The following is a 27,889-nucleotide window of genomic DNA, read 5'->3' as shown; positions in this document are numbered from 1 at the left end:
AGGTAAGATCTGCATAGAAAACGTTATTTTTGAATCTTTAAATACACCCTTTACCTGGTATATATTCAAGAATGTCTAGTAATGAGTCCGAAAGAGCCAAGAGTTTGCCAGAAAATTTGAGTAAGTCAAAAAGCGGGTCTGATATTGACACAAGTTTCTCGGATCAATGGGTTATGTGGAATCACATAGTCTTCCCTATGATGATGAACCACTCGCATACCCAGATAAAATACCAATTTAGTTCCTGAAGATCCAGACGAATTACTTCCTGTGACGTTGGAAATGACTGGATGGCAGATGGTGAGTTGATATATATATTATAACATAAATCATTGCTTATATGGTGTACAAGGACTTTTTAGTCGTTCAAATGTAATGTGGAATATATGATAGACATAAATTGCATATTTATAATTAAATTGTATTTTTTTAACATTGTGCTGATCTAGCTACATAAATAAAATAAGGTAAATTTCAAATTTTATTTAGGTGCAGTTGCCAATGTTGCAAAATTAAATTGTTGGATGGTGCTATGGAATATAGATATTGCAAGGAGATGACACCAGCCTTGCATATCATGACATTTGATGGCAGCATTGAAAAAATTACATGCATCACCCAACATGAGGATTTTGGCCCAATGACCTATCAAACTGTTGTTGAGAATGTTGGACCACTGCTTAGAGATCAAAATGGTCGGTCATATGGTCATCGTGGATCAAAAAACCAGTAAATCAGTAAGTGAAATTTCCTGTTTATAATATAATTTACTGGGTTTTTTTTAAATCACCTACCCTATACTCAACAGTCATAATATGATATTTTTAGATATTTGAGAGCTGGCTAGGTGGCTTATTAAATGGTTGTGTGGTCTATTAGGGTGAAAAAACACTAGGCCTTTACCAGCATGTGTCTACTATTTCATCAGGAAAAAAAATCTAATGCCACACATCAAAGACTATACCCCAGCTGAAAAACGTATGTAGCAAAAAAATAAATAAAATAAATCCAAATAAATCTGTAATGAAATATCTTTATCAAAAAGGTTGCACAACAATACTATAAACCAATAAACATTATCAAAGTTTATGGTATTTGGCAGTTAGTGCACTTGCTTTTACTCAAAATCGAGTTGTTTAGTCACCAACAGTTAGGTTTCCATCATCATTTACCCTCAGAAGGAAAAAAATGTCAGCGAAAGAGCAACAAAATACTTCAATTAATCATTACTATTCTATGTGGTATGTCAAAAAAAGAACATTTGCAAATAGAAATACACTGTGTTTATATAGTTATTATGCAAAGCAGTATTGTTATCATAAATTGTTCGAGCGTGTTGTGCAAGCACTGAAACTTCTACAAATTGTGCGTAGGAGTGTAACTAAGTCATATAAAATTCATGGTTAGTCAATGGGTAGCATTCTTTTGGGTATAAATTTAACAAGCAGAAGAAAAAGGTGTCTAAAGTTATTATGCAAGCGATAACATAACGCCAAAATGGGCCGAAAACCTGACCTATCAGTAGAAGAAAAAGAGTGTGTTACTAGGGAATTGGCAAATGGAAAGTCTACATTACAGATAGCCAAAGTTCTGCAGCGTGATCACGGCACAGTCAAGAAGTATGTAGGGGCGAGTCACCATGGACGTAAGAAACGTAGAAAGCTGAATGGACACCAACTCCGGCAAATCCATCGCCAAGTTGTAAAGACACCATTAGCAACAAGCAGGCAGATATTGATTCCTGTGATATGCCCAAGATGTGCCGTGCTACACATTTCAAAGCGTTATGTGAGGTTGCTAGCGTTGTGAATGCCGTCAAGACTCCACCTCTCAACCAGAGACACAAAACAAAAATAATACAATGGGCCAAGCAATAAATTAATTGGGCCATTTCGTGTTGACAAGGGGGTAAAAATCGTTGCAACGACTTACAGTGTTTTTTTTACAAGTATTTTCGACCATGGTGGAAAAAGCAGCCACTAAGACTGCAGAAAACACTACTACTTATGCACGACAATGCACCTGCACATGCTGCCAGATATACGACTGCCTGGTTAAAGAAGATTGGCATTAAAGAGGACAATCTAATGATATGGCCTCCCTGCTCCCCTGATCTCAACCCAATTGAAAAATCTAATGATATGGCCTCCCTGAAAATTTGTGGTCGATGCTTAAGAAAGAAGTGTATGTTGCTGGGAAGCAGTACAATTTAATAGATGAGCTTTGGAATCCCATTACAATAGCTGCCAATAATGTTACCAAAGATTCGATTAAAGAACGAACGCGGTCATTGGCAACAGTACCTTGAAAGATATAAGGGTTGTTATATCATATTAATAGCTGAAAACAGCTGATAATAAATATCTCTACTTGTTGTTTACAATAATGCTCAAAATCTAAAAAATACCTAAATAAACTTTATGCATACCTAAAGGAATCCATTTCAGATCTTCTTATCTACACCCACAAGATGGAAAGAAGGGATCAGGGTGATCCTCTATCGTTTACTGTAACACTTGCAGAGTTGGTTGCACGTTTCAAAAATTTGCTTACGTACAGTGCAATATTTTTGGGTATATGACCCACAACATCAGCAGTTTCATTAACAGTATTCACATGAAATAAGCTGCTGATTTTTGTTGATTCCTGTGATGATTTAACAATTGCCTCAGTATCTGAATCTTTTTTGTTTTCTGGTTCCCGTTTTAACTCGTATTTTTTGTTTATATTTGGTTCCCATTCATTTGAAGGGGAAGAGATGATGAATTTGAACGAACTATGCTTGATACTTTCTAATGACTGCTCTGCCGACCAGTACCTTGATGCAGACGACTATGTCCCATTCTGCGATAATTTTATCAACATCGAAGATTCCAATTGGCAGGAAGAATTAAAAAGAGAGCTGTTGAACAAAACAAGCACAAGGAGAAATACGCAAAGCTAGATAATCTTGACAACAACGAAGACACTAATGGCCAACAAGAAGAGGATGATTTTGACGTCCCTTTGAAAGAACCCGACATTAAAACAACTGTCAAAGCTGTAAATGTTGCAGAAAATCTTTGAGATTTTGTGTCTTTCATGGGCAACGTAGAACTTTGCTGAGCTGTTATAAATGTTAATGACATTCTTACAGACATATGTTTAGTGCGACAAAAGCAAGCGCACATAAAAGATTTTTTCAAGCCATCTTAGTTGAACTATATACTCTCATGTTTGCAACGACAATGTATATATTAGATTGGTAATGTTTGTAATATAATCTAGGGGCCAAAGGTTTTACGGTCCGGTTTTTAGACTGTGCGATAATAGCTATGAATTTTATTAATATAGTCATCCTTAAAACATTATTAGAAAAATCATGTTTAAACAATTACGTATTCATTTAAATATTAACCAACTTTTCATAAGCGGACACCTTCTGTAAGCAGACACCAGGTCGTGGTCCCAAGGTTGTCCGCTTACGAGAGGTTCGACTGTAGTGGTTTGTGCACTCCAATATAGATGCCTGCGAACAGCTTTTAGCCAATCATTTATTATTTTGCATCCCTTTTCTTTACTTGCTTTCCTAAGTTGCTTGTTTATACTCTTATTCGCATGCCAGATGTCATTGAAATGTTTTGTTCTTATCCACTTTGCAATTCCTTTATGCTGGTCACTAATGAAAATATGCATCTGAAGACCAGAATCCTGTAGGAATTTAAATGATGTTTTTGCACCTTTCAATTCCATGGCATTGCTACTGCCAACCTCGTTTGCCTGCAAAGATGTTTTCGTAGACTTTTATGTGTATTCAAATGCTTAGAGGGTTAAAAAATAAGCGACATGCATATGGAATGAATGCCAGATAGCTTCCAATTATAAATTCCTGGAAAAATATATCCACTGCTAGAAACAATTTTATTGCAACCTCACAAATGGCATCTCCTAAAAAAATTATCCTAGTGTTTTAAAAACCAATCTCTGTAGTATTGTATACATAGAGTTTTAAAAATCAATCTCTGTAGTGTCGTAATAACCTGTTGCCTGGAACCTACAATATGTGACCTAGACTAGGATCTCAACAAATGAACTCTGTTTGCATATCTGCTGTTTGGCCACTGTATTTGGCATTGCAACCACCCAACAACACGGAAAGATGTGCCCTGTTGTTGAGTGGGGGCTTTGCTCAACAACAGGGCACATAGCAGTAGTGTGCTATCGAGCAGAGTACCTATAGCACAGCCATGGTTGAAGTGTTTCCTGGTAATTTACGTGGCATTATCACATGAAGTGCCCATAACTATTGCACTACCCTCAAACAAAAGCTATGTGACAAACTCTGGTAAACTGTCACAATCTGTGTGGTGTGACAATGTGTTCTCATAAACAAACTGTGCTGATATGCTACACTCGTTTTTCCTATATTTCAGCTGTATTAATATTTTACGCTGCATTTATTTTTAAACATGTGTCGTTCCTCCGTGACAGGTGGAGTCCGCAGCTTCAACCAATTTAACAAGACTTATTTATTCGTATAAAGGTGAAAACTAAAAACAATTACAAATACACGATTGACAACGAACTATAACTACAGATGCTAGCAATATAATACAATAATATACAGACAATAAAGGACAACTTACATCATACTCTAACTGTCAATGATTCCCCGATTCCCCAAAATTACTCCAAGTGTGTTCAATCAGTTCAAAATAAAGTCAGTATTTCTCAAGGTTCAGTATATCTCAGCATACGCGTGTCTTTCTAGCTACTTAGTCAAGCGCGGCTCATTTTATACAAAATATTAGCATATTTAAATTAAAAGTCCATTAACTAGTCCATGACACAACACTCCTCACCCAAGGACCTTAACAGTATTGCATCCTTGCATATCTTAATTATAGCTCATGTACTCATTAAAAAGACGGAGTTGCTTATCAACCTCAAGTAGCTCTTTTTTTCTCCGTCTTTCCATGTAATTACTGTGGCTTTTCTTACTTTACCATCTTGGCTTTTGATTGCTTCAGAGACTCTACCCAAGGGCCATTTGTTGCGATGCGTGTTATCTTTGATCATCACGATGTTGCCAACTTCTAGGTTACGTCGTTGTTGATTCCACTTTGCTCTTGACTGTAGGTTTTGTAAGTACTCCCTCTTCCATCGTGTCCAAAATTGGTCCGCTAAATATTGAACTCTTCTCCAATGGTGGCGGGAATACAGATCATGGGATGTGAATAAACCAGGTGGTGACGTCAGAGGTCTTGATTTCATAGTCAGCAACATATTTGGGGATAAAGGTTGTGGTTGCTCTGCGTCTGATGGTATAGTCGCAATTGGTCTGGAGTTCATTATGCCCACCACTGCCATAAGTGTAGTTAGTAATTCGTGTGTCAGTTGCCTTGGACCAAGATCGGCAAACATTCCGTCGAGAATTTGTCTAATTGTTAAAATTTGACGCTCCCAGACGCCACCAAAATGTGAAGAATGAGGCGGGTTGAAAATCCATTCACAGTTCTGTTGATTGACGTAGGATGCTATCATGTTCTGATCCATTTTGTTTAAGGACTCGACGAGTTCGGATTTTGCCCCAATAAAGTTTGTACCTCGGTCACATCGAAGGACGGATGGAGGTCCTCGTATGGAGAAGAAGCGTCGGAGGGCGCAGATAAAAGAGTTTGTTTCCATTGTTTCCAGAACTTCGATGTGGATTGCACGACAATTCAAACAAGTAAAAACTAGTCCCCATTTTTGAAGTTTACAGCACCTCCTCGTAATTTCTTGTTTTTATTTGTCCACGGTCCAAACATGTCAAATCCGACATTCGTAAAAGGTGGGGGTGTATTTAACTGATCAGCTGGTCGGTCAGCCATAAACTGCGTCATCAATTTCCGTCTAAGTTTCTTGCAAACTAAGCATTCGTTGATGATTTTCGAAATCGTCCTCTTTGCGCCAATGACCCACAGCCCGGCGTTTCTAATTGCACCATGAGTTATCTGTCTACGTTGATGATAAACCTTTTCGTGATAGTGTTTGATTACCAGTTTTGCTAAATGACTCTTTTTGGGGATGATTGCCAGATGTTTCTCTTCATACATCTGTTCTCCGTGTCTAAGTCGTCCACCAACGCGTAGGATTCCGTTACTGTCAATAAATGGATTTAGACGATATAAGCTGGATGTGGCAGGAATACTTGCTGGTGGTATCTGTTGAAGGTTTTTGAATTTTGTTGCATATTGTTCCATTTGAACAGTTTTGATTGTTATTTCTTCACTTTGTTTCAGTTCCGCGGCGGTTGGATGTTTTGTAAGATCTGTTGCGTTGAGGAGAAGAGCATTGGAACGTCGGCTAGATATTGAATCTCGGTTGTTGGTTTTGACACGCTTAATTCGGATGATCAAGTTTGCGATAGCCTTTCGTAGAGACGACAACTTGGAAAACCTTTTGAATCGTTCGGATCCTAGTCCTTGAGTTGTAGAAGGTTTAACTGTAAAACGAGTGACTTGAGTACAAACCTCTGGGTCGTTTGAGCTTACGTCGTACTCCATGGGATCGATTTCAGCTAAGGAAGGTTCAGAAAAACTACTGTTCCTCAGAAAATGTGGTCCAGTGAACCAAATCGAATCCAACAAGTCTTTGGCTGGTTTTCCCCTTGTGGCCATGTCCGCAGGGTTCTCTGATGACTTCACATAATGCCATTGCGAAGGATCTGACCCAGTCCGAATAACTTGAATCCTATTGGCGACATAAACATAGAAGCGTTTGCTTTCGTTCTGGAGGTATCCAAGGACTACTTTTGAATCAGTATGGAAGAATATCTCGTCTATCTTTATCTTCAGCTCATGAGTGATCCATTTAACTGCTTTGACTGCGAGGACGGCGGCACAAAGTTCAAGTCTTGGGATCGTTGTTGCTCGTTTTGGTGCCAATTTTGCCTGAGCAAATACCAATGAGACCTTGATTTCTCCAGATTGATTTGTCAACTTTAAGTAGACTGCGATGCCAATTGCGAGATCGCTGCCATCTGAAAAAGCGTGGATCTCTGCTTTCTTTATCTGAGACGTCTTCTCTTGGAGAAAACATCTTGGCACGTAAGTTTCTGCGAGTATCGCGAGTGATTCCTTCCAATTTTGCCATTTTCTTTGTAAGGAAATGGGAAGTGGATCATCCCAACCTAGGGACGGGTTTGCAATTATTGACGTGGTAAGGTGGCGCAATAATAACCTTCCAGTTAAGGTGACTGGAATAACAAGTCCAGGGGATGTAGATAGAATTAATTACTGCTAGGACACCACGCCGAGTGAAAGGCTTCTCGGGTAAAGAGATTCTGAAGGATATGGTATCCTTTTGTAGATTCCAGACTATACCTAAGGAAAGTTGCGATGGTAGAGGATCACGATAAAGATCAACGAACGACGGTTCGGTGAGTCGTAATGTGAATAGGTCCTCCTTGACGGTTGACACACATTCGACCACATACAATCCAGCCAACAGCCAACCTATGCGCCCACAGAGCTCCTTTCGGCCCATTGCGGACTTCCCTAACTTTCATTATCTCGGGTGCATCACGACCAATTAGTAGTTGGACTTCAGCTTCCGAATTTAATGGAGGTAATTTGTCTGCTACTTCACGAAGATGACCGTACCTTCTAACTTGTTCAGGTATTGGGATCTCGCATTTATCGGAGGGTATATTGTCGCATTCAACTAATGTTGGTAATTTCATTAAACTCCATCCGAGGATGTTATTGTTAGTCCAGAGATGCGACGGCCATAGTGGGTTTCTTTTGATGAACTACACAAGACAATACTTCTCTTTTGGTCCTTCCAGTCCGAGATCGTCGACGAGCTTTGGAGCAATCAAAGACGCGTTGCTTTGTTCGTCAATCAATGCGTAAACTTTTACTATATTTTGTGTCGTTGTTTTTGGATGAAAAACATCTAACAGAATGATCTTGCTGCATGAGACCCCTTCAATAGACGTTGGCGAAATGTCCATGCAGGCTGATTTTACTTCTTCTTTCTCCTTCTCCTTCATTATTTTCTTCTCCATGTGCAGTATCTTGAGGTGGCGATTACTGCCGCACTTCGTACAATTCACTTCTGTTTTGCAGTCTTCTGTTTTGCAGTCTCTTGCTAGATGTTTTTGTGTCAGGCATCAAAAACATAGTCCAGCTCTTTTCAACCAGTCTGTTTTTTCCTGAAGCGTTTTCTGTGCGAACATTTTGCACTCTAATAGATTATGACCATCGATATTGTGGAATATACAACGTTTCTTGTTTTTCGACTCTTGTGCTTGCCCCATATCTCCTTTTAAGACTTTATAGTGTTGTTTTCCTGCCATGTTCTTGTCTCTTGGTAAGCTATCCGCTAAGGCTGTAACGTTAGGGTGGTTACGCAATTGTGACTGGTTTTCTACTGTGTTCGCAAATACTTCGAACTGTGGGTAGGCGTTGTTATGGCACTTTGCAAATTCAACAACTTTTTTCTCCCAATTATGACGAATTCTCTCTGGTAGAACATTAAGGATTGGTCGCATTGCCGTCGGATAATTCAAACATCTAAGCCCGGGGAGTTGGTCGATTTGTGAAGCTACATCGAGACATAGATCCGAGAATGCCTGCAGCTTTTTCTTTTCTTGTTCTCCAAACTTTGCTGTGCCCTTCTCGTCGTTTCGTTTCCAGTTGGAAGTTATCTTTTTGCTGACTTCTTATCCAGGATTTAGTGCGTGACGTCACTGACACTTCGCTTTGTGCAACCATCTCTGTTTTCATCTTACGTCACTGATAGACTGTTCGATTGCCTCTAGTTTTGCTTCGGCGATAGTATAGTGTTGTGCTCGCGCACAAATACACGGTTGACAACGAACTATAACTACAGATGCAAGCAATACTAGAAATACATGCATGCAAAATCCCCTCGCCTGAAGTAATAAACATTTCCTTTAGTGAAATTCTATAATACTCGTTTCTGCTGAATGATCGAAGTTGTATAATCTACAAGTTAAACTTACGAAATACTTGCATGCTTTAAAATACAAAATCTACCTATTTACCTGTTCAAAAACACTCCAAGAATGTTTTAAAATCGTAGATTTTTCACTAACTATTTTAATCAAAGTTTTTCTATCGGAAAGCATCATTTACTTTACATTTTAATCAATTTTACAAGTGAATTTTTCCGTATATTTTCAAAGCCATCCAAATGAAAAATATTTTTAAACTAATAAAAGTTTTATAATTCAAAATATCAGTTATGCTGACGCGAACCAAAATTTTAATTTAGCGCCAATTGCACGCTTGCAAACGTTTGTTAGTTACCAGTTTTAACTCGTCTTGAACTCACGCATGCGCATAACTTACAAAAACGCCCAACGTCCATGACATAACGGCGGACAACTTTCATTTCGCATTTGCATTCCCAGGCGTAATTAAAATCTCTGGGCAGAATTAGTACCCTTGCACCGGCTCGAGGATAATACAATAATATACAGACAATAAAGGACAACTTACATCATACTCTAACTGTCAACGATTCCCCGATTCCCCCAAATTACTCCAAGTGTGTTCAATCAGTTCAAAATAAAGTCTGTATTTCTCAAGGTTCAGTATATCTCAGCGTACGCGTGTCTTTCTAGCTACTTAGTCAAGCGCGGCTCATTTTATACAAAATATTAGCATATTTAAATTAATAGTCCATTAACTAGTCCATGACACAACAACATGACATCAAAAGCATAACAGTGCCTTAAATCATTAAAAAAGAAGCCAGATTCCACAGCAACATCCACTAAACGACCAACCACTCCACTCGAACAAACAAGCAAAAAAACAGACAGCGTACATTACAATATCAAACACTTGTGTTACAAACAAAGAACACAAATATCAATGCTTTGTTGTATGCCAGCAAGAAAAGGCTATTACACGCCACAATAGCTTCATCAACAACTACCACCACAGACTCTAGCATTATTGAGACTGCCAATGCAGACCTTGAAGTTGTTCAATTCCCAGGGTACTGTAAATTTTTCAGAGATATGTAAGCAATATTGAGTCCTCAATGCACTGTTAAAAGTGCTGAAGAAAAGTCCTGCAGTCGACGGACAGCAAAGTCGTCCATTGTGACAGATGCGACCGTACCAAGAGAATTGGCAACTGTAAAACCCACCCTTCTTCAGGTGAGGAGCTTCAGTTGACAGTGTTTCAAGGCACTTTGTCAACGATCATCAAAAACATTGATAATTTAGGCCGTGATTAACTTTCTTTGTTGCTTTTTTACCTGGACAACTTAGAGATAACATATAATACAAACGCTTTTCTTGTAAGCAATATAATCATAAATGACAAACAATTAACTATCATGTTTTAATGTTTTTTTTTAGTGACCAAAATTTTCAAATAATTAAAAGTTGAGATTTATGCTTTCCAGCTCACTTAGTACATTTCAGCTAGGTGAACTATTAAACATTTTTCAGAGTATGATGACATGTTTGCAAACAGTAAAAGCTATTATCATTCCTGTTCTGATTCTGAGACAAACAGTTAAAATTTTAATCATTGTGTGCTTGATAAGAAAATTTTGGAATGTAAAGACTCCCACAAACACATTTTCAGCATCATGTTGCCAATTTTCCCCCTGAATAAAACTAGTTATTTTCTGACAAAATATCAATGTTTTCTCGACAAAGGGGTTAGACCTTTGTAATTAAATTTAACATAGTACTTAATGGTGTTGTAAGTTTTCACAAATGTATATGTTGCTTATTGAATAGGTAAATATAATTTCTAAAGGTTTAAGGGTATTAATTTTGAGTAGAATTATAACTTCAAGCCAGGAAGAGTTAATGGAAAAATTAGTCAACTATAGGTCCTCCAGCAGGAATCGAACCTACACTTTTGAGATGCCAGTGCAATGCTTTTGCCACTGAGCTACAGAGGTAGCTGACAAGAGCAAGTGTGCTTAATGTGTATATGATGGTAATGCTGGGAATGGGTGAGGGGAAATCAATTATAATTTTTGGCACAGGAATTGAACCTACGCTTTTGCGATGCCGGTGCTATGCTCTAGCCACTGAGGGTAAATCATAACCATCATATACACATTAACCACGCTTACTCTTGTCAGCTAACTCTGTAAGCTCAGTGACTCATTTTTCCATCAACTGTTCCTGGCTTGAATTTGAAGTGTGTATAATTCCACTCGAAATTAAGACCCTTTTACAATGTAGTCCATATTATTTACAAAACAAACCCTCAAATTCTCTTGAGAGGAATAATAGACACTTCAAATTTAAACCAGGAATAGTTGATGGGAAAATGAGTCAACTATAAGTCCTCTGGCAGTGGCAAGAGCATTGCACCGGCATCACAAAAGCGTAGGTTCAATTCCTACCGGAGGACTTATAGTTGACTCATTTTTCCATCAACCATTTCTGGCTTGAACATCTTTTTTCAACAATTTCTCATATTAAGGGATCTTGCTAAGAGTCATACAAATCTTTGAAATCAACTTCTGATGCACAAATGAACTGATTTTGCCAAAGCATGAAGGTCTGAACAAAATTCACTTGTTTTGTTTGACTTTGGCAATCTATCTCTTTCCTTAGGAAAACATGTATACATATTTTTTAATTTTGATGAATATATGCTTAGCTGGGACTGCAAGCAACACAGATTCTTCATCACCGCTTCTTCATACGCCATGCTAAGAATTGGTACTCTTTTCTACGTCACAAGCCACAACATGGTGGAGCAAAAGTTTGCACAGGAGTGGCAAAAATCACGATTTCGGAGGGGGATAAAAATCTTTTGGAAAAGCCAATTTGATTCAGTTTTCCGAAATGAAATAACAAAAGTGAGAACTTTAAATTGAACCAATAAAAAAGGGGTCGAAAATTTTGCTGCAGTAGCACTAAGTGGAACATAAAACTTAACATTATGGGCACTACTAAATGTAATATTTAAAGAATAAAGACATCTGCCAGACATTTCGTGTAGAGTTAAATCCACATCTCATATATACTTCAAATATGTCAGTATCGAGCACAAGACCTGCTCAAATAGGACGAAAGCCAGTGAACATTACCATCAAAATTCACAATCCAATACCAACAAAATTATCTCAGAAAACCCTGCCTCCGTAAAAAGCTCTCAAAAAAGAAAAGAATATATGAAGGAAAACATGGGAAAAAAAGGTGAACAACAAATTAAACACAAACTCTGAGAAAATTAAGGATGCTTGGCAAAGAGCAACTGCAACATACAGACAGTCAAATCCGGAGAAAATAAAATAAATTGCCAAGATTGCCACTGCAACATACAGGCAATCAAATCCTGAAAAAGTAAACAGAATTTAAAACATTCACTGCAACATAAAGACAAATTAAATGGAAATCGACCTGCTTCTCCCCACTTTCAAGTCGATGAAAAAAGAATATGAGAATGGAGAGCGAAGAAGAATGAGATTAAGGGTGTCCTTGCTACAAGAGGTAACAAAGGCAAGCAAAGGAGCCCATTATGTGGTGCTGGCCGATAACCACTAAGCACGGAGTTTCCTGCAAGCTGATAATGAAGAAAGTGCAAGTAACATTCAATGATATGAGCCAAAACAACATGAGTGATATTGACTTCAAAGCTTCTACAGGTTGTTTGAGGAACTTTATGAAGAGAAATGGTTTATCTTTAAGAATAAAAACATCTCCTACTCAACAAAATCAAGAATGAATGATAGCTAAACTTGTGTCATACGTAATTCAAGTAAGACGGATGCAGAAAAAGCACAAATACAGCCCCTCTAACATAATTGTAATGGATGAAACTCCAGTTTGGTGGGATATGGTATGTGACGTAGAGTATTTGACGCAGTCGGGAAAAAGAGCATTACGCTGAAGACTATGGGTCATGAGAAGGCTTGAGTATCTGTTTGCTTAGCTGCCAAGGCCGATAGGACAAAACTTAAGCCCATGGTAGTATTTAAAGGAGCAAAACGAGAATCTGAACGAAGAGTTCAAACATAGAGCGGTGGTAGTCACTTTGGGTGGTTGGACACCAAATTAACTCGTACATCGATCAACAACGTTTTAGGAGCTTTTTCTTTCAAGCGAAGGCTGTTAGCCTCGGATTCGCCTGAGGACAGTGTCGCTGACTATCTCAAGATTCTGACTTTGTTTGGCATTGGACTTGTGTCTAATTATTCACTGGCATGGTGGCAGCGCTATTCAAGAACCCAAGCTGAGTAAAACGTCTTAGAAAAACCTTTGAAGTTAGCAATGGCCTCAGGTATTTGTGCACCAAAGCAGTGGTGTTTGACAAAACCGAGTTAATTCCAAGAAGACCAAAGCAGATCCCCTTCCAGGGTTCACTAATGATGGATAATATGTTCTTGAAGCTCAGAGATGTGCACGGCGCAGGAAAAAGTCAACATGCTTGAGTTAATGTTAGGACATATAGCAAATTACTGTCCCATAGTTTCTCAAAACACTCTGAGTGTCATTTGCCCCTGATATAATTAAGTGCAATTGTCAGCTCATTTTGGCAGTCAGTGAATGTGGCACCTCTTTTACTACAACAATATTTGTTGAAGACAAATGCCATCAAATCGTTTTTATCCAATTACCACAATACTCAAGAAACAGACTTCTGGAGTAACAACACAAATTTGACAAACTTGAACAATTGGGAGTCTTTAAACAACCCAAACAAATATAAACGTATCAGTTAAGTATCTTAATCCCTCCTTCCTTGTAAAGAAATCGAATGGTGGTTCTCGTCTTGTTACTGCATTTGGAGAAGTTGTCAATATAGTAAACCTCAACCTTCTCTTATGTTAGAGTCCACCCTGTGGCTGTTGGGTGAATGGAAATACATCATCACCAGTGGCTTAACCAGTGCCTTTTATCAAATCCCACGCTCAAGAGTCAATTAAGCAATGCCTTTTTGGGGCATGCATGTTTATGCCCACTGGAGGAGCTTGTGTGCTGTGTGCTAGGAGACCTCCTTCAGGAAGGTGTAGTAGCTAAATTGACAGATGACTTGTATTGTGGTGGTAACACTCCAGAGGAGTGTAGGATCAAAGTCATATCTGCATTGAGTAAAAAAAATTTATAATTGTTGGCTTCCAAGACCATTATGAATCCAAAGTGTATTAATCTAAAGTTTAATTTAACAGCTTAACCACACAGAATTTCGGTGTTGTCTTCATGTTCGCCTCCAGAGAAAGTCAGTGCGATGAAGTCTTTCATTGAAGCATATAAGGTTTTAGGACATGTGATTAGGCTGTTTATCTGTTCTCTTCCCACTCGATGACTCCATCTCTGGTTGCACATCCATTAAAGCTATAACCTAGACTGATAAAGTTCAAGTTGCTGATCGTGTGAAGTTGAAGCCCTGGCTATTGCCACGTCGGTGAAGCATTTTAGCCCTTATATTGTCCAATCCTCAACAAACACCTGTGTCATGACCAACAGTGTACAGGCTTATCAGAAATTATGTACAAGAGAGTTTTCATCTAGTCCTTGGGTGTCCACATTTCTTTTGACTGTGAGTTGGTATCAGCTTAAGGTTCAACATGTTGCTGAAGCATCCATTCTCGCAATGCTGCAGATTGTAATGACATAAAAGGGTCTTAATTTCGAGTGGAATTATACACACTTCAAATTAAAGCCAGGAACAGTTGATGAAAAAATGAGTCAACTATCAGTCCTCCAGCAGGAATTGAACCTACGCTTTTGTGGAAATTATTCCACTCGAAATTAAGATACTTTCAACCTCTATAATTTACCTACATTGAGTGAAGTGCCAAAAATCATAATTGATTTCCCCTCACCTATTCCCAGCATTACCATAATATACACATTAACCATGCTTATTTTTGTCAGCTACCTCTGTAGCTCAGTGGCAAGAGTAGGCAGTTGCGATATAGAAAAAAATCGATATATCGATATCGGAATAAAAATATCGATAATATCGACTATATCGAATTATGCAAATGAGAAAACGTAATTTAGTCAACTTGCATGTATACGCATCACAAACAGTTAAGAAAAAGTGCATGAAACCAGTCATGGCACGTCTCGAAGATTTATTTATTATTTTATTAACAACGGTTTATGCGTTTATGAAAGATATATATTATTTACAAGCCTAATGGTTTCGCACTACAGTTAAATATATATATGTTTATAAATTTTCTGCGAGAAACACTAACATGTTTGCCTGGCTTGGCTTGAGGTTTACTCGCTTCGCCGTAAATATATCTGACCCGCTTTACTAAAAAGTCTTTCAGTTGGAGCACTGCTCGCGGGAATCGCCAGATATCGTCGGACATACTGCGACATTATTACTTCCCTTTGCAACAGAATAACGAGTTTGAATGAGCCGTGTTATTTTGATACCTTGTTTTTAAACCCGCGTCGATACGCGTCATTAACATTATTATTCAAATTATCGCGAATTTCATCTCTATGAGTCAACACAAAACTATTGTTTTCAAGCGTTCAATGCCGCTGCTTGATGATCTTCAGTGATCACAGTTTCTTTCAAAACAATAATGGCCGAATAATCGGAGATTAAGTTGTTTAGTTACAACTTTCGATATTTTCGATATACGAAAAATGGAATATCAAATATCGATATTTTTGATATATCGATATTTATCGAAAATATCGATATATCGCAACTGCCTAGGCAAGAGCATTGCACCGGCATCACAAAAGCTTTACTCATTTTTCCATCACTGTTCTTGGCTTGAGAATTTGAAGTGTGTATAATTCCACTCCAAATTAAAATATTTTCAACCTCTGAAATTTACCTACATCAAGTGAAGTGCCGAAAATCATCATTGTGATGACATTGCCTGTCGGGTGTGAATCTTATTCAGCTATTTGTTGTCTGCCTCACCACCACAGCCGAAATCTTATTTGAAAGACACCCCTTCCATTTAGAAGCAGAGCGCTTGGATTTCCCTACAATCTGACTGTCCGGACCTATGCAAGACTTGTGCACATTTATGGCAAGGCACCACTTTTAAAAATCAGCTGCCATCTTGAAGGGACTACCATGGCTGCCATTATGTGGAGGTCGTCAAAGCAATTTTAATTAAATATTTTCGATTTGCAGGCTGCTAGGCAATGGAATTATCGAAATTTTATTTCTAATTATTGTTTATACATTGTGAATATCCACCGTTTTGGTTTAGTTTCAACGTTTTTGTCACGAGAATCTGTTTGCTAGTGAAATGTTGATCATGTCCAGTTGATTATGGGGAACAGCAATGATGTACCAGGAAATCCACCAGCTAAACAACCATGTCCAGTTGATTGTGGAGAAAACAGGTACAATTTACCTCAAATGCAATCAAGTCCTGATGTACAGAGTACCTCATCACCAAATGATAGCCATGGAAAGAATGTTATTGATTGTTCACCTGGAAAATTGAAGAAAAAGCTTACTAGAGCAAATGAAAAAGTCACTATGTGGAAAAGGAAATTAAAAGTGTCGCAGCAGAAATCACAATGATTGAAAACCAAAGTAAAATACTTAAAGGCCATTACAAAACAATTATGAGAGAAAAATCTTATTAGCTCAACCTGTCATGAAATGTTGGAGCACAACTTTTCTGGTGTTCCATTTGCATTGCTGAAAAGAATGAATTTAAGTTCAGGAAATGGATATTCAAGTATTCACCAGAACTCAAGTAATTTGCATTAACACTGCAGTTGCATTCTTCAAAAGCATATGAATTTGTCAGGAAAACATTTAACTTAGCACTTCTCATCAAGTTCAAGGAAGCAAATGGTTTTCTAAAGTACCTGCTGATCCTGGGTTTACAGAGCCATGTTCCGAGCACTGAAGTTCAAGGTTGAAGTAGCACATAAAAAAGGCCAGAAGGTGATATGCTCTCTTATATGCTTGATGAAATGGCTATTTGAAAACATGTTTCTTGGGATGGTAAGTAATGTTGGCAATGGAATTGATGACAATGATTCATCTCTTGTTGCAAAAGATGCCCTTGTGCTAATGGCAGTTGCTGTCAATGGTTCCTGGAAAGTTCCTTGTGGATATTTTTTTGTTGATGGTATAAGTGGAAAAGGGCAAGCAAATCTTGTGAAAGTCTGTATCAAGAAGCTTTCAAATGTTGGAGTCAATGTAATATCTCTGACCTGTGATGGTCCATCTTGCCACTTTACCATGTTACAACAGCTTGGTACATGTCTCAAGGTTGAAAATCTCCAATGCTATTTTGCTAATCCACTGGAATAGAGTAAAACAATATATGTTTTGTTATATGTATGCAATATGTTAAAGTTTGTTGGAAACACTCTTGGCTCATATGGTATTTTGGTTGACAAAAATGGTGGCAAAATCTGTTGGAAGTATATGCTTGACTTTCAAAAGCTTCAAGATGAAGGACTTCCACTAGGGACAAGTTGAGATTTGCCCATATTAAATGGCAGCAAAAGAAAATGAAGGTTGATCTGGTTGCTCGATCACTTAGTTCAAGTGTTGCAGATCCTATTGAATATTGCACAAACGTTTTGAAGTTTCCACAGTTTGAGGGATCACAGGCAACAGTAAAGTTTATCTGTACTATTGATGGCCTTTTTGATATCCTCAATAGCTGAAAATCCCTGTGCAAAAAATTATAAAGCAGCATTTCTTGTAACAAATAAAGGATCATGGCTACCATTTCAAATTACATCAAAGGCTGTGGGAAATCTGATGTATATGACAAAACGTAAGACTGGTTTTGTTGGATTCATTCTAGCAATTGAGAGTGTGAAATTGATGTTCCATGAATTGGTTGGGAAAACTGATCCACCAATGAACTACCGATTATTAACCTATAAATTTAGTCAGGACCACTTGGAACTGTTCTTTGGCACTGTTCGGTCAGCAGGTGGCTTTAAAAATAATCAAACAGCTCAACAGATTACAGCAGCATTTAAACGGCTCTTGATAAGAAGTACTATCGAAGGAGGCAAAGGCAATTGTCAAAAGTTAGATCCAACATCAACTCTCCATACTATTGATGACACCTGCAATGTAAATGAAGAAGATTTAAGCATTACAAATCCAGAAATTATAAGAAAATAGTATCTAGAAACAAGAGTTCAAGACAACAGTTCAGCTCAAGAAAACAATCACGCAATTCCTCCCAATGCTTTTAACTGTCATTCTGGTTTTAAAAAGGTATCCATCTTGTGTATTGCTGGATATGTAGCAAAAATAGGAGAAAAGAAAACTTACTGCATGCAATGTTGCGAAGCAGTCGGTTCAACAACTTACAAACCAGAGTCAAGCTTCTTGCAGCTTAAAGATAGAGGCAGTCTATTCAAGCCAACTGAAAGTACATGAACATTAGTTGAAGACGAATGCCATCAAACCTTATGAGATGCTTTGATAGTTGTGTGTTGGGTTATGGCCTTTTGACAGCCCTCCTGCTGTTATTAGAATGACCCAGCTCCTTGGTTTAAGGCATTAGTTAAAGATAAGGTTATGCAATACCATCACCTTTCTATTGGTATTGGCAGAATTAATAACAAAAACAAGAATACTGTCGTCGAAAGAGCTGTACAAGAGGTGCAGAAAGAACTCCTTTGTCAAGATACAACTCCCTATTAACAATTGCCACTGATAGCAAGACAAAACCAAATTCGGTCTCATAACCATCTTCACAGTGAGCTCCTTGTGGAAAGGGCACACCTTCACCCACTATAAGCTTTCAACATATATGGAACACACTTCTTGCTCCATTAAGGCCCGTCTACACAATGCGATTTTTGCCTATGATTGTTGTATGCAACTTGCTGACGTCATGCCTGCGACTCAAATCGTGCCGTGTAGATGGGCCTACAACTTGCTTGCGACAGTCGTATACAACACAAAAAAGTCGTAAAAATTTTAAAACCTGTTTTAAAATCCTGCGACTTTCATACAATTTTTGATGAAAAAAATAGTTCAAAATGGTGGACATTAACAGTGAGGTGAGAGAATGCGAAATTGGTATGCCTCCTGTACAAAGTGCAACCAAGGCAAAGTCAAAAAAAAAGAAGAAAGAAGGTTATGTTTTTGAAAATGAAGAGGTTGAACTTTTGATATACGCATGGAGTAAGCGAGAAGTTTTGTATGACAGCAAAAATCCAGAATATTTCAAGAAAGACGCAACAGCCATATTAATATGCACAGCCATATTAATATGTCATTATATCAAACAGTATGAGTCGGTATGACTAGGTCAGTGACTAGGACAAACATTACCGCCAGCTATTAATCAAGAAATATATTTACATAATTGGATGATTAATGCTAACAAATTGATTTCTGGGCTGCCTATGGTTTGGCATAGATTTTGACTGAAGGACCAAAAAGCCTTTTACAAGAACTCCTTAAATACTCCTTGAAATTTCTCTTTATTAAGGGATTGTAAGTAAAATTTGTTCTAAAGTAAAATTTGATCGTAAGTAAAACGAAATCTGAAGCATGGCGACTATCACTATGATGTATCTTTTTAGAAAAATAATAAATTTCTATAGCGCCATTTCCTGTAGTGAGCAAATCATACTTGTGCAAGTCTAATTTTTGCTGAAAAATTGGGCGTGGTTTATTACAATTAGGTGTTGTCAATAATAAAATCCAGCAGGGAAAGTTGTTTCTATCTACAAGACAACTCAGAATTTCAGATTTGCATTTTATATGCATTTTGAAAAGCCTGCTTGGCTTCATTTTGCAAGAACGAATTAGAACAAATTTTTCCAACCAAAACAAGGCCAAGCAAGCTTATTAGAACGGACATCCAAGAATACTTAAAATTGCGCCAATTTAACAAAAGTATTCGTAATAACATTTTGGTAACAAAATTTTTAAATAATTATGGAAAGACGCTTAGAATAGCAAATAGTACTAGTATACAAAAGTACATCGCGCTGACTCTAGGTACGAAAAAAATCCACCACACTTATATGATCCAGCACTGAACTTTACAGTTGAGGTGTTACGCAAGGTTTAAACTACCTTCAGCAATCATTGGGGAGGCTTCTAAAGTATATAAGCTGCCCGGCTCAGTGACGTGCTCAACACCAATTTGGTTCTTTAAGGGATCTGATAATTTAATGTATGCAACATACCACCCAGCTTTCCAACCACTTCTGTGTAGATCTTTTCCAAATTATTTCACTTTAACTTTTGTTCCAACAACAAAAATATGTTCTTCACCAACTTCCATTTTTTTCTGCACAATATTTATGTTCTGCATTTTCAGTTGTTTTCCCTTGTCACTATTCAGCTTCGTGAAAATAATTATATAATCTTTTAACTTTTCAAAAATTTTATGTAAGTTTTGAAGCGAATCTTCAGTGTCCTTTATGGTTCTAAGTATTTCATCCTTCTCCACATAAAAGGCACACCGATATTGTCCATTTTTAAGGAGAGATAGTCGAAGGATAAGTTCATCTCTACTTCCACGTATTTGTAAACCATGGTATTGAAGCACATATTTCATTTGGGCAGTTGAGAGATCATGCATACCTTTTAATGAATTTGGTAGATCATCAATATTTCCTTCATAATTGAATCTGAAATCACTTGGTGCAGTGCTTTCTGTGCTTTTTTCATAAAGATGTTCAACAAGCTGGTGTTTAAGACCAGCCGACGACAAACCTGCTCTTTTGCACTTTTCTTGCAATTCCTTACATGAATTAGCTTTGTATAACTCTGTTGTTTTCCACTTGTCCCTCATTTTATCTTGCTCAAACAAACACCTATTTTGTTCATTTCCTTCCTTAAAATACCTTTTCACCTCATGTGTTTCACTCCAGACTAGTAAAGTCAGTTCAAAGTCACTGAACATATCTTCTGTTGGATTTACTTTGTATAGCAAATCTAGCTATCTTGAAGGACGAAACAGTCTGGGCATCATTTTATATTGTCCATCGAGTGTGCTTGCGATACGTTTATTACGCTCTACAGTAACATAATGGAATTTGTTTGTCTTTACCCATCTTATATAATCTGGTTGCATTACTGTTCTTGATGCAGAAAAATTGGTGTCCTTTCACCACAACCTAGTTTGATATTTATCGCACCAAGCAGTTCGCAGTGTTTCTGATGCATTATTAATCCTTGAGTAATCTTCCTTGTAAGTCTCCTTGAATTTTGCGACAATACCCCATGCCATCTGAAGAGTTCCCGAAATATGGTTTTGCTTTGCTTTGTAGCATAGATTGCACTCTTGTTTATTTTCTTCAGACATGTCAAGAAACCTCTTAAGTTCATTGTCATAGTCAAAAAGAAGATTGTCGAAAACACCTCAATGAACCTCCAAATGTTGTTGATTAAACTTTGCTTGCTCAATACATTCTTTCATGTCCCTAGCCATATGCTCCATATTTTCTCTGTGCTCTTTACTGCCAGGCTTTGCATTCTTGTGAATAGCGTTTGACCGAAAAACAGTTCACCAAAGCCTTTTGCCTTTTGACAAAGTTTCTTTTACTATGATACTCGGCGAATGAAACCTGAGAAACGCTATCAAGTACGCGTTACATGAAGAATAACAGAGTCTTTTTGTGATGAATGAATATAAGAATCATCTGAAGTCACGAGCAACAGAACCGACCCCTTGTGTGTGACGTTTGTTTCCAAAAAAAGATGAGACATTGAAGTTATAGTGTTTGTTCAGCTTTGGTCCCAGTGATGATCTGGTAAATCAATTTTTTTCCACGTCCTTCCGGGTTTCTGAACGGGACAACAGTCTGCTAAAACTATTCTTTTTGCATCTTTGGAATCTACCATAGATTATTCATCATTGCTGCCTCTTCTACAATGTAATTGCCATTACACGTCGACCAATGAAGATTGATAACTTGTTTATTGTCAACAACAGCATTTCTTGGTGGTCGACGAAGAGATATATTAGCGTTAATGTTACATCCTGCGTGATGTCTTTTTGTCTGTAACGAGTTCTCCCTGTAGTTATCTGTAAAATTATAGCAAGATGAAAGAGGAATAGTAAAATTAGGAGGTGCACAGGAAAGAAGGATTTGTCTTGCTTGGTGCATGAATAGTGTATTATCGATGGATTTGTATCGAGTAGAAGTTGTAGACTAGGACGATTCAATTATTTCATTATCTGTCTCGCAGTAAGAAGAGGGATAGGATTTGCTTTTTGACGTCAACTGGCTTTTTACAATCCATTTCTCATTTAAACTTTTGCCACGCTCTGCAGCGATTCCAACTTTTTCAAACCACTTTCTAGATAGAAGAGGGAAAGGTCTTGCATTAACAGAGCACAACTGGTCATACTCAATGTTATTTTCTATTATTTCTTTATCTCATTCGTGATAAGAGGGATGTGGCTTGTAATTGCTGAATGTCAACTGATTTTCTGCCATACCAGAAATCTTTTTATCACTGTCGTAATCTGATATTCTTCCAACCTTTTTGTACCATTGTCAAGGTAAAAGAGAGAAAGGGGCTTATTAACAAAGTAAGGCTGCAGACTTTGTTTATGTTCTAATGGTTCAATTGGAGAATCAATTTTTTCATTCTCTTCTTGAAAATGGAAAGGATAGCACAGTTTGCTTTCTACGGCCAGTGTACTGACTTTGTCATGCCGTTGTTCAGGTAGTGGAAATAATCTATCAGAACTAAAAGAGACTTTCAAACTATTATTATTACCATTGAATGTTTCCTGGAGATGAAAAAATTTTAATTCATTGTAAGAGAACACTTCACCATGTTGTGCAGAAGCTATTGGAACTTGATCATCACATCTAAAACGAAAACTATATATATCACTACAGAAAGTCCTGAGTTAACTTTCGTCCGAACTAATCAGTAAGACCTAATCGGTAATAAAATTCAAAAGGTGTTTCAGTTGTCACAATTTATGTCTGGCCACATAACTTTAAAACTTTTTGAAATTATTTTTTTTTGTCTGGGTTAAACTTGAAAATATAAAGAAAACTGACTTGAATGGTAATGTAAAAGATGCTTTCAGACATAAAAAGTAAGATTTAAATGGATGGTAAAATTTCTAGGATTTTGAAGACTGTTTAAGACTGTTTTTTGAATGGGTAGACATGGATAGTTTTCATATAGTTATATATATAAATATATATAGTTATATATATAAATATATAAATACAGTTAGTTATACAGAGTTATGCCTTAAGAGTTCTGATTTTCTTCTAGTTCATCAGTTTCTTCTCTTTCAGAATCTAAGTCACTAACAACAGGAAAATGTAATGCAATGTTCTTTTGATGTCTTTTTTCAACCATTCAGAAAACTTTTCTTCATCAAAAGCACAAAGTAGGTTTGATGAAATTCCAGCAAATGTTGTATGTGATCTTCCTTGAACATATGAAAATGGCTTCAATTTGCGCAAATCAGCAAGAACTTTTTTTTCATCTTCCAATGAGGACTTGTGTGAGTGAGCTGATTATTTTCGTTTAATGGAAGCTTGTTTTTCAAAAACATCTACAATCTTACGGATTCCTCCAGCTGCCTTACTCATCCTTTCGATGGCCTTCTCTGTCTTGTTTGCTCCCATCAAACCAATTAGCCCCTTAATGTCCCTGTTCCGGTTCTCTTGCAACAGGTCTATTTCAATATTTCTACCATCACCTCCCTTCCAGTTGACTAGCACAGCCTATTTACACAGATGTGACTCAGCAGGTGAGAGTAAAACTTCATTCTGGATGGTGGTAACTAGCATTTCAATTGCATATACATCAAATCCAGAAACAGATGAGAAGTAATACAACATCTGTTTCTGGATTAATGCCAAAGAAGATTGACAGAATAATTAAAAATGCCATCGGATGAGTCGTTGTCTGAGGTACTTTCCTCTAAACTGTCAACATCGCTGCATGAAGTGTCTTGGAAAACATACTCATCTAAGAACTTGTTTAAGACAGTCATTAAGTGGGTTTTCTTTTCCTCACTCAAATCATCTTGATCAGGCAATGGATTATTTTCCGTTGCAGAATCATTTACATTTTCCATCTTGAAGAACTCTAGCAATGCTTCAACAAGATAGCAATTGCCAACACTCATGAACAGCTGCTCACAGTCTTCATAATGTTTTATATCGACTGTAACATTTCTCCTGTTGAGTACTTCACGGAAGTATCTAATGGTACCTGCTTCTCTTCCTGAGTTCTTGTAGAGTCTTTTGAAGACAGACTACAAATACAATGCAAGTTTTATTTAACTTTATGTTCTATGTAGTATTAGTGCAAGATGCAGTAGCATATATCAATGTAATATAGTATTGTAACAGGTAGTAGGTGTGGTAACAAGATCCAATATTGGACCCTATTTTGTTGAAAAATTCATCATAAATAATTTATAAGACATGATATATAAACACAATTAAAAAAAGCTGAGTTGGATCTTTTATGCAACCAGAAAAATCAAATCTAGCTTTGGTTAATTCTTCCTGAAAAACCTGAGAGTGCTTTTTTTGAGGTTTTGATATGTTAGGTTGAAACAAAAACAAATAAATTTGTTCAAAATGTGTTTTAAAACCTTTCAGCATTATAAACAACTGCTGGTAGTGTCAATGATATAAAAAAGTAATGTAACACAATTTTGTAACAGGAAAATCATATTCATGACCAGGAATTTACCTTTAAGAAACTTCTTTTAGCATGCCATCCAACAATGCGACATGGGTACAAATGATCCAGTCGTTGTTTAGGTGTATGGCATCCAGAGCGAATATCTCGTGCTCCAGCAAACCTTACTCTGGTCAACTCATCACCAAAACAGGGAATTTTCACACCTTCTAAAGGGTCAGTTTGAGAACCAACTGGTGGGATATGCGATCGTGGTTGATCTGGGCGTGTGGGCACCTGAACAACAGGATCGGAAGCTGTAGATGGAGATTTATCAAAGTTGTATATGCCACTAGCTTTGCACACATCCTCTGTCCATTGCTCCAATTGATCCAAAACATCCACACAGTCACTGTACTTTTTTTCATCCTTCATAAGAACTAGAAGGGTCATAATTTCAGATTTCAAAGCTGTCTTCTCAGAATTTTCATGAAGTACAAGATCCTCTGGAATGTAGGACTTCAAACCAAATAGTTCAGTGAACTTTTGAACCAGGATTCTTGCAATGAATACTTTATACCGATTCTGAATTGTTGCCATTTCTGCACCAGACAATGAAACAATTTCCCGAAAATTGCAAGTTGCGATATCTTTCTGGGGCCCATTGTCAGGTAAGTGGTCACTTGGCACTCTGTTGAACACCATGCTAGTTGCACATGCATGCACTCTTGTTTTGGTGATCTGCTCTCATGTCATGCACTTTCTCTTCCTAATCTATGTTATCAACCACATAGACAAATTTCATCCCAGATTTAACCAACTCAACAGCACGATCCAAGAAATGTTTTCCAATATCATCAAGCACAACATATTTGTTAGAAAAACTCAAACAGAGCCCATATTTGTTGAATCGATCAATCAACTAAAAGTAAGGTACGAGGTTGACACTGTGAGGTATTTGAACGAGATTTGGGTAAAATTTGATGGGAAACCGGGGGGACGAACCGCTTATTATTAAATGTCTGGCAAGGTCTATAACTAATAAAAGTGCACGGAAAATAATTTTTAACTTAGTTTTTTTATAAATAATTTCAAAGTTGATGAGAAAAAATTGTTTTAAAAGTCTATAATATTTAATCAAGGTATGTATATATAATTTTTTTGCACACTGCACTATAAACTATTGAGAAATGTCCGAGATATATCCGGAAAAATATATAAAATATTTATATAAGGGAGCAGTCATTATTAATGCCGGGGGGTGGGCCAGAAGATATTGCTTTACCTGTGGTAAATTTTTCATGGCCCCTCACTATTTCAAGGAAAAAATTTATGGCCCCCCCTGTTAGATCAACTAACTTTTCATAGCCCCCCCCCGCTTGTGTTTATATGTAATTACTATTCTATCAAAATATTTTAAAGACACTTTAATTTAAATTTAATCAAACCTTACAACATGTACTGTATTACCCATTCTACACATACTCATCTGTCTTTGCTCTGAGCTAGAAAAAAATAACACCATAAACAATAGATTTTGCATGATTAATTAAAAATATCTAGTATTAAATAAATACATGTAAGAACAGGATTAACGTCAACATATGTATAAATAATTATACCAATGTACATTGAGCACCTCCAGTTTCCAGCTAATCTGCCATGTACTCCTTGTTGTTGCAAACAAGTTCTCAACTGTATCACTTTGATCATTATCCTCCTCTGGTGCATCATCATCATCATCATCAGCATCATTTTCCTGAACGGTGCATGTGATGACCTGCAAATATTTACCTCATGGCTCATAATGAACTACCATAAATCGATTTATTGATTTTAATTAATATACTGCAAGATACATACCTCATCATTTTCATCATCTGTATCCGAGCTGCTACTACTGTCCTCAGCATTACCAACATTTTCTGCATTCAAACCAGAGTTTTGAAATACTAGGAGATTCACATGATTGATGATTGCATCAACTTTCTCTTTCTTCTTCAGCTTGTAGCAGCCTTTCATATTATGCCTTGTCAAGTATTTATCAAGAGTGCTGACCATTAATTTGTTAATTGTTCCCTTTTTTACAATCTCCAGCCAGTTTATGTCATCATAGTTTTGTTTCTGTTCTGCATCTCTTCTATTTTGTTTTTCTTTCTTCCGGGTTTCTCGTGTTGCTTCTTTGTAATGTAAGTCGTCAAGGACATTTCGTACAATGCATTCAGGAACAATGAACTTCTGGCAGAAACCATTGATCATTTCAGCATCACCAAAGAAAAATCAGATGTCACTTCTTACAGCTTTTGGCAACGCCAAAAAATTAAGTGAACATTCATGTACCTCGGATTCTGATTTGGACTAATTAGTATTTTATGCATTTCATTGTTCAGAATTGTTGTTTCATGATTATTAAATAATGCATTAATTTTTGGTGGCCCCCCCTACTTCTCTCTGGAATTTTTTGTAGCCCCCCCTAAGTGGTTACTACATTTTTGGTGGCCCCACCCCCAAATATCTTCCGGCCCACCCCCCGGCATTAATAATGACTGCTCCCTAAATACGCAAGGTTAAAAACTGACGGAGTTGCATGTAAATAATACTGATATATGTACTTATTATATATGGCAAGTTCATGAATGTAAACAAAACAAACATGAAACTAGAAGTACAAGCCAGTTGTTGAACTTGAAAGTTACACAGCCGAAATTTTGGTGTAAAGAATTGTGCATAATTACATATTCCACACACTTAAATAAACTACTGATAACATAGTCGAAATTGGTTCACTTCAAGCTCCATCCTTTCTTTCGGCGGTTTATTTAATTCAGGATTGTTGCCAATTATGAGCACTATATGGGTTCTTCTGTGCCTGTATCGCAAATGCTAGAAAGCGCTCAGACTGATCGGGAAAATCTCAACTGCCAGACATTGGGGATATTAATCAAGGACATTTGGTAAGGAAAGGTAGAGAAAAGTGACGTATCTTACCAAAACGTACGAAGAAGAGCATGCAACAAATTATCCTCTCTGGAATGCAGAGTAGTCATTCATACCCTCACTGAACAAAGCATAGAAATTATCCAATCAATTTGATCGTCCTGGCTGGGTGGTAGACACATCTTGTGTGGACAAACAATGCATCAGATTGATGTATCTTACAAACAACGACCCCGACAAAGCTATTACCGTGGATGACAAACGCCTGGTTTACAAAATAGTTAATCAATTTGAACCCAAACCCTACCCTAACTCTAAGTACCTATGTTGGAAAAATAGCTCTCACAAGATTGAAAAGAATGGAAAATGTGGTCATAGACTTGAAAAATATTGATGAAGCTATGTGTCTTCTTTAG

At 37.2% G+C, this 27,889-nt stretch overlaps 2 protein-coding genes across 2 annotated transcripts; both read right to left on the bottom strand.

Annotated features, from left to right (window-relative positions):
* Positions 1-3,333: 3,333 nt before the first annotated feature.
* On the bottom strand, positions 3,334-5,535 carry LOC114535469. The gene is made up of 3 exons (XM_028556776.1): positions 4,981-5,535; positions 3,561-3,759; positions 3,334-3,338 (listed from the first exon to the last, which is right to left on the bottom strand). Exons 1-3 carry the CDS (start codon positions 5,533-5,535, stop codon positions 3,334-3,336), a joined length of 759 nt encoding a protein of 252 aa, XP_028412577.1.
* Positions 5,536-5,717: 182 nt separating this feature from the next.
* On the bottom strand, positions 5,718-7,509 carry LOC114535468. The gene is made up of 2 exons (XM_028556775.1): positions 7,347-7,509; positions 5,718-7,153 (listed from the first exon to the last, which is right to left on the bottom strand). The coding sequence occupies exons 1-2, from the start codon at positions 7,507-7,509 to the stop codon at positions 5,718-5,720; spliced, it is 1,599 nt and encodes a 532-aa protein (XP_028412576.1).
* Between the last annotated feature and the right edge of the window lie 20,380 nt (positions 7,510-27,889).

This window comes from Dendronephthya gigantea, unplaced genomic scaffold, assembly GCF_004324835.1.
Source record: "Dendronephthya gigantea isolate DGI-Jeju-01 unplaced genomic scaffold, DenGig_1.0 000118F, whole genome shotgun sequence".
Classification (NCBI taxonomy): domain Eukaryota; kingdom Metazoa; phylum Cnidaria; class Anthozoa; order Malacalcyonacea; family Nephtheidae; genus Dendronephthya; species Dendronephthya gigantea.
Note: the sequence above shows the minus strand (reverse complement) of the source record. Positions and strands in the feature narration are given on the sequence as shown.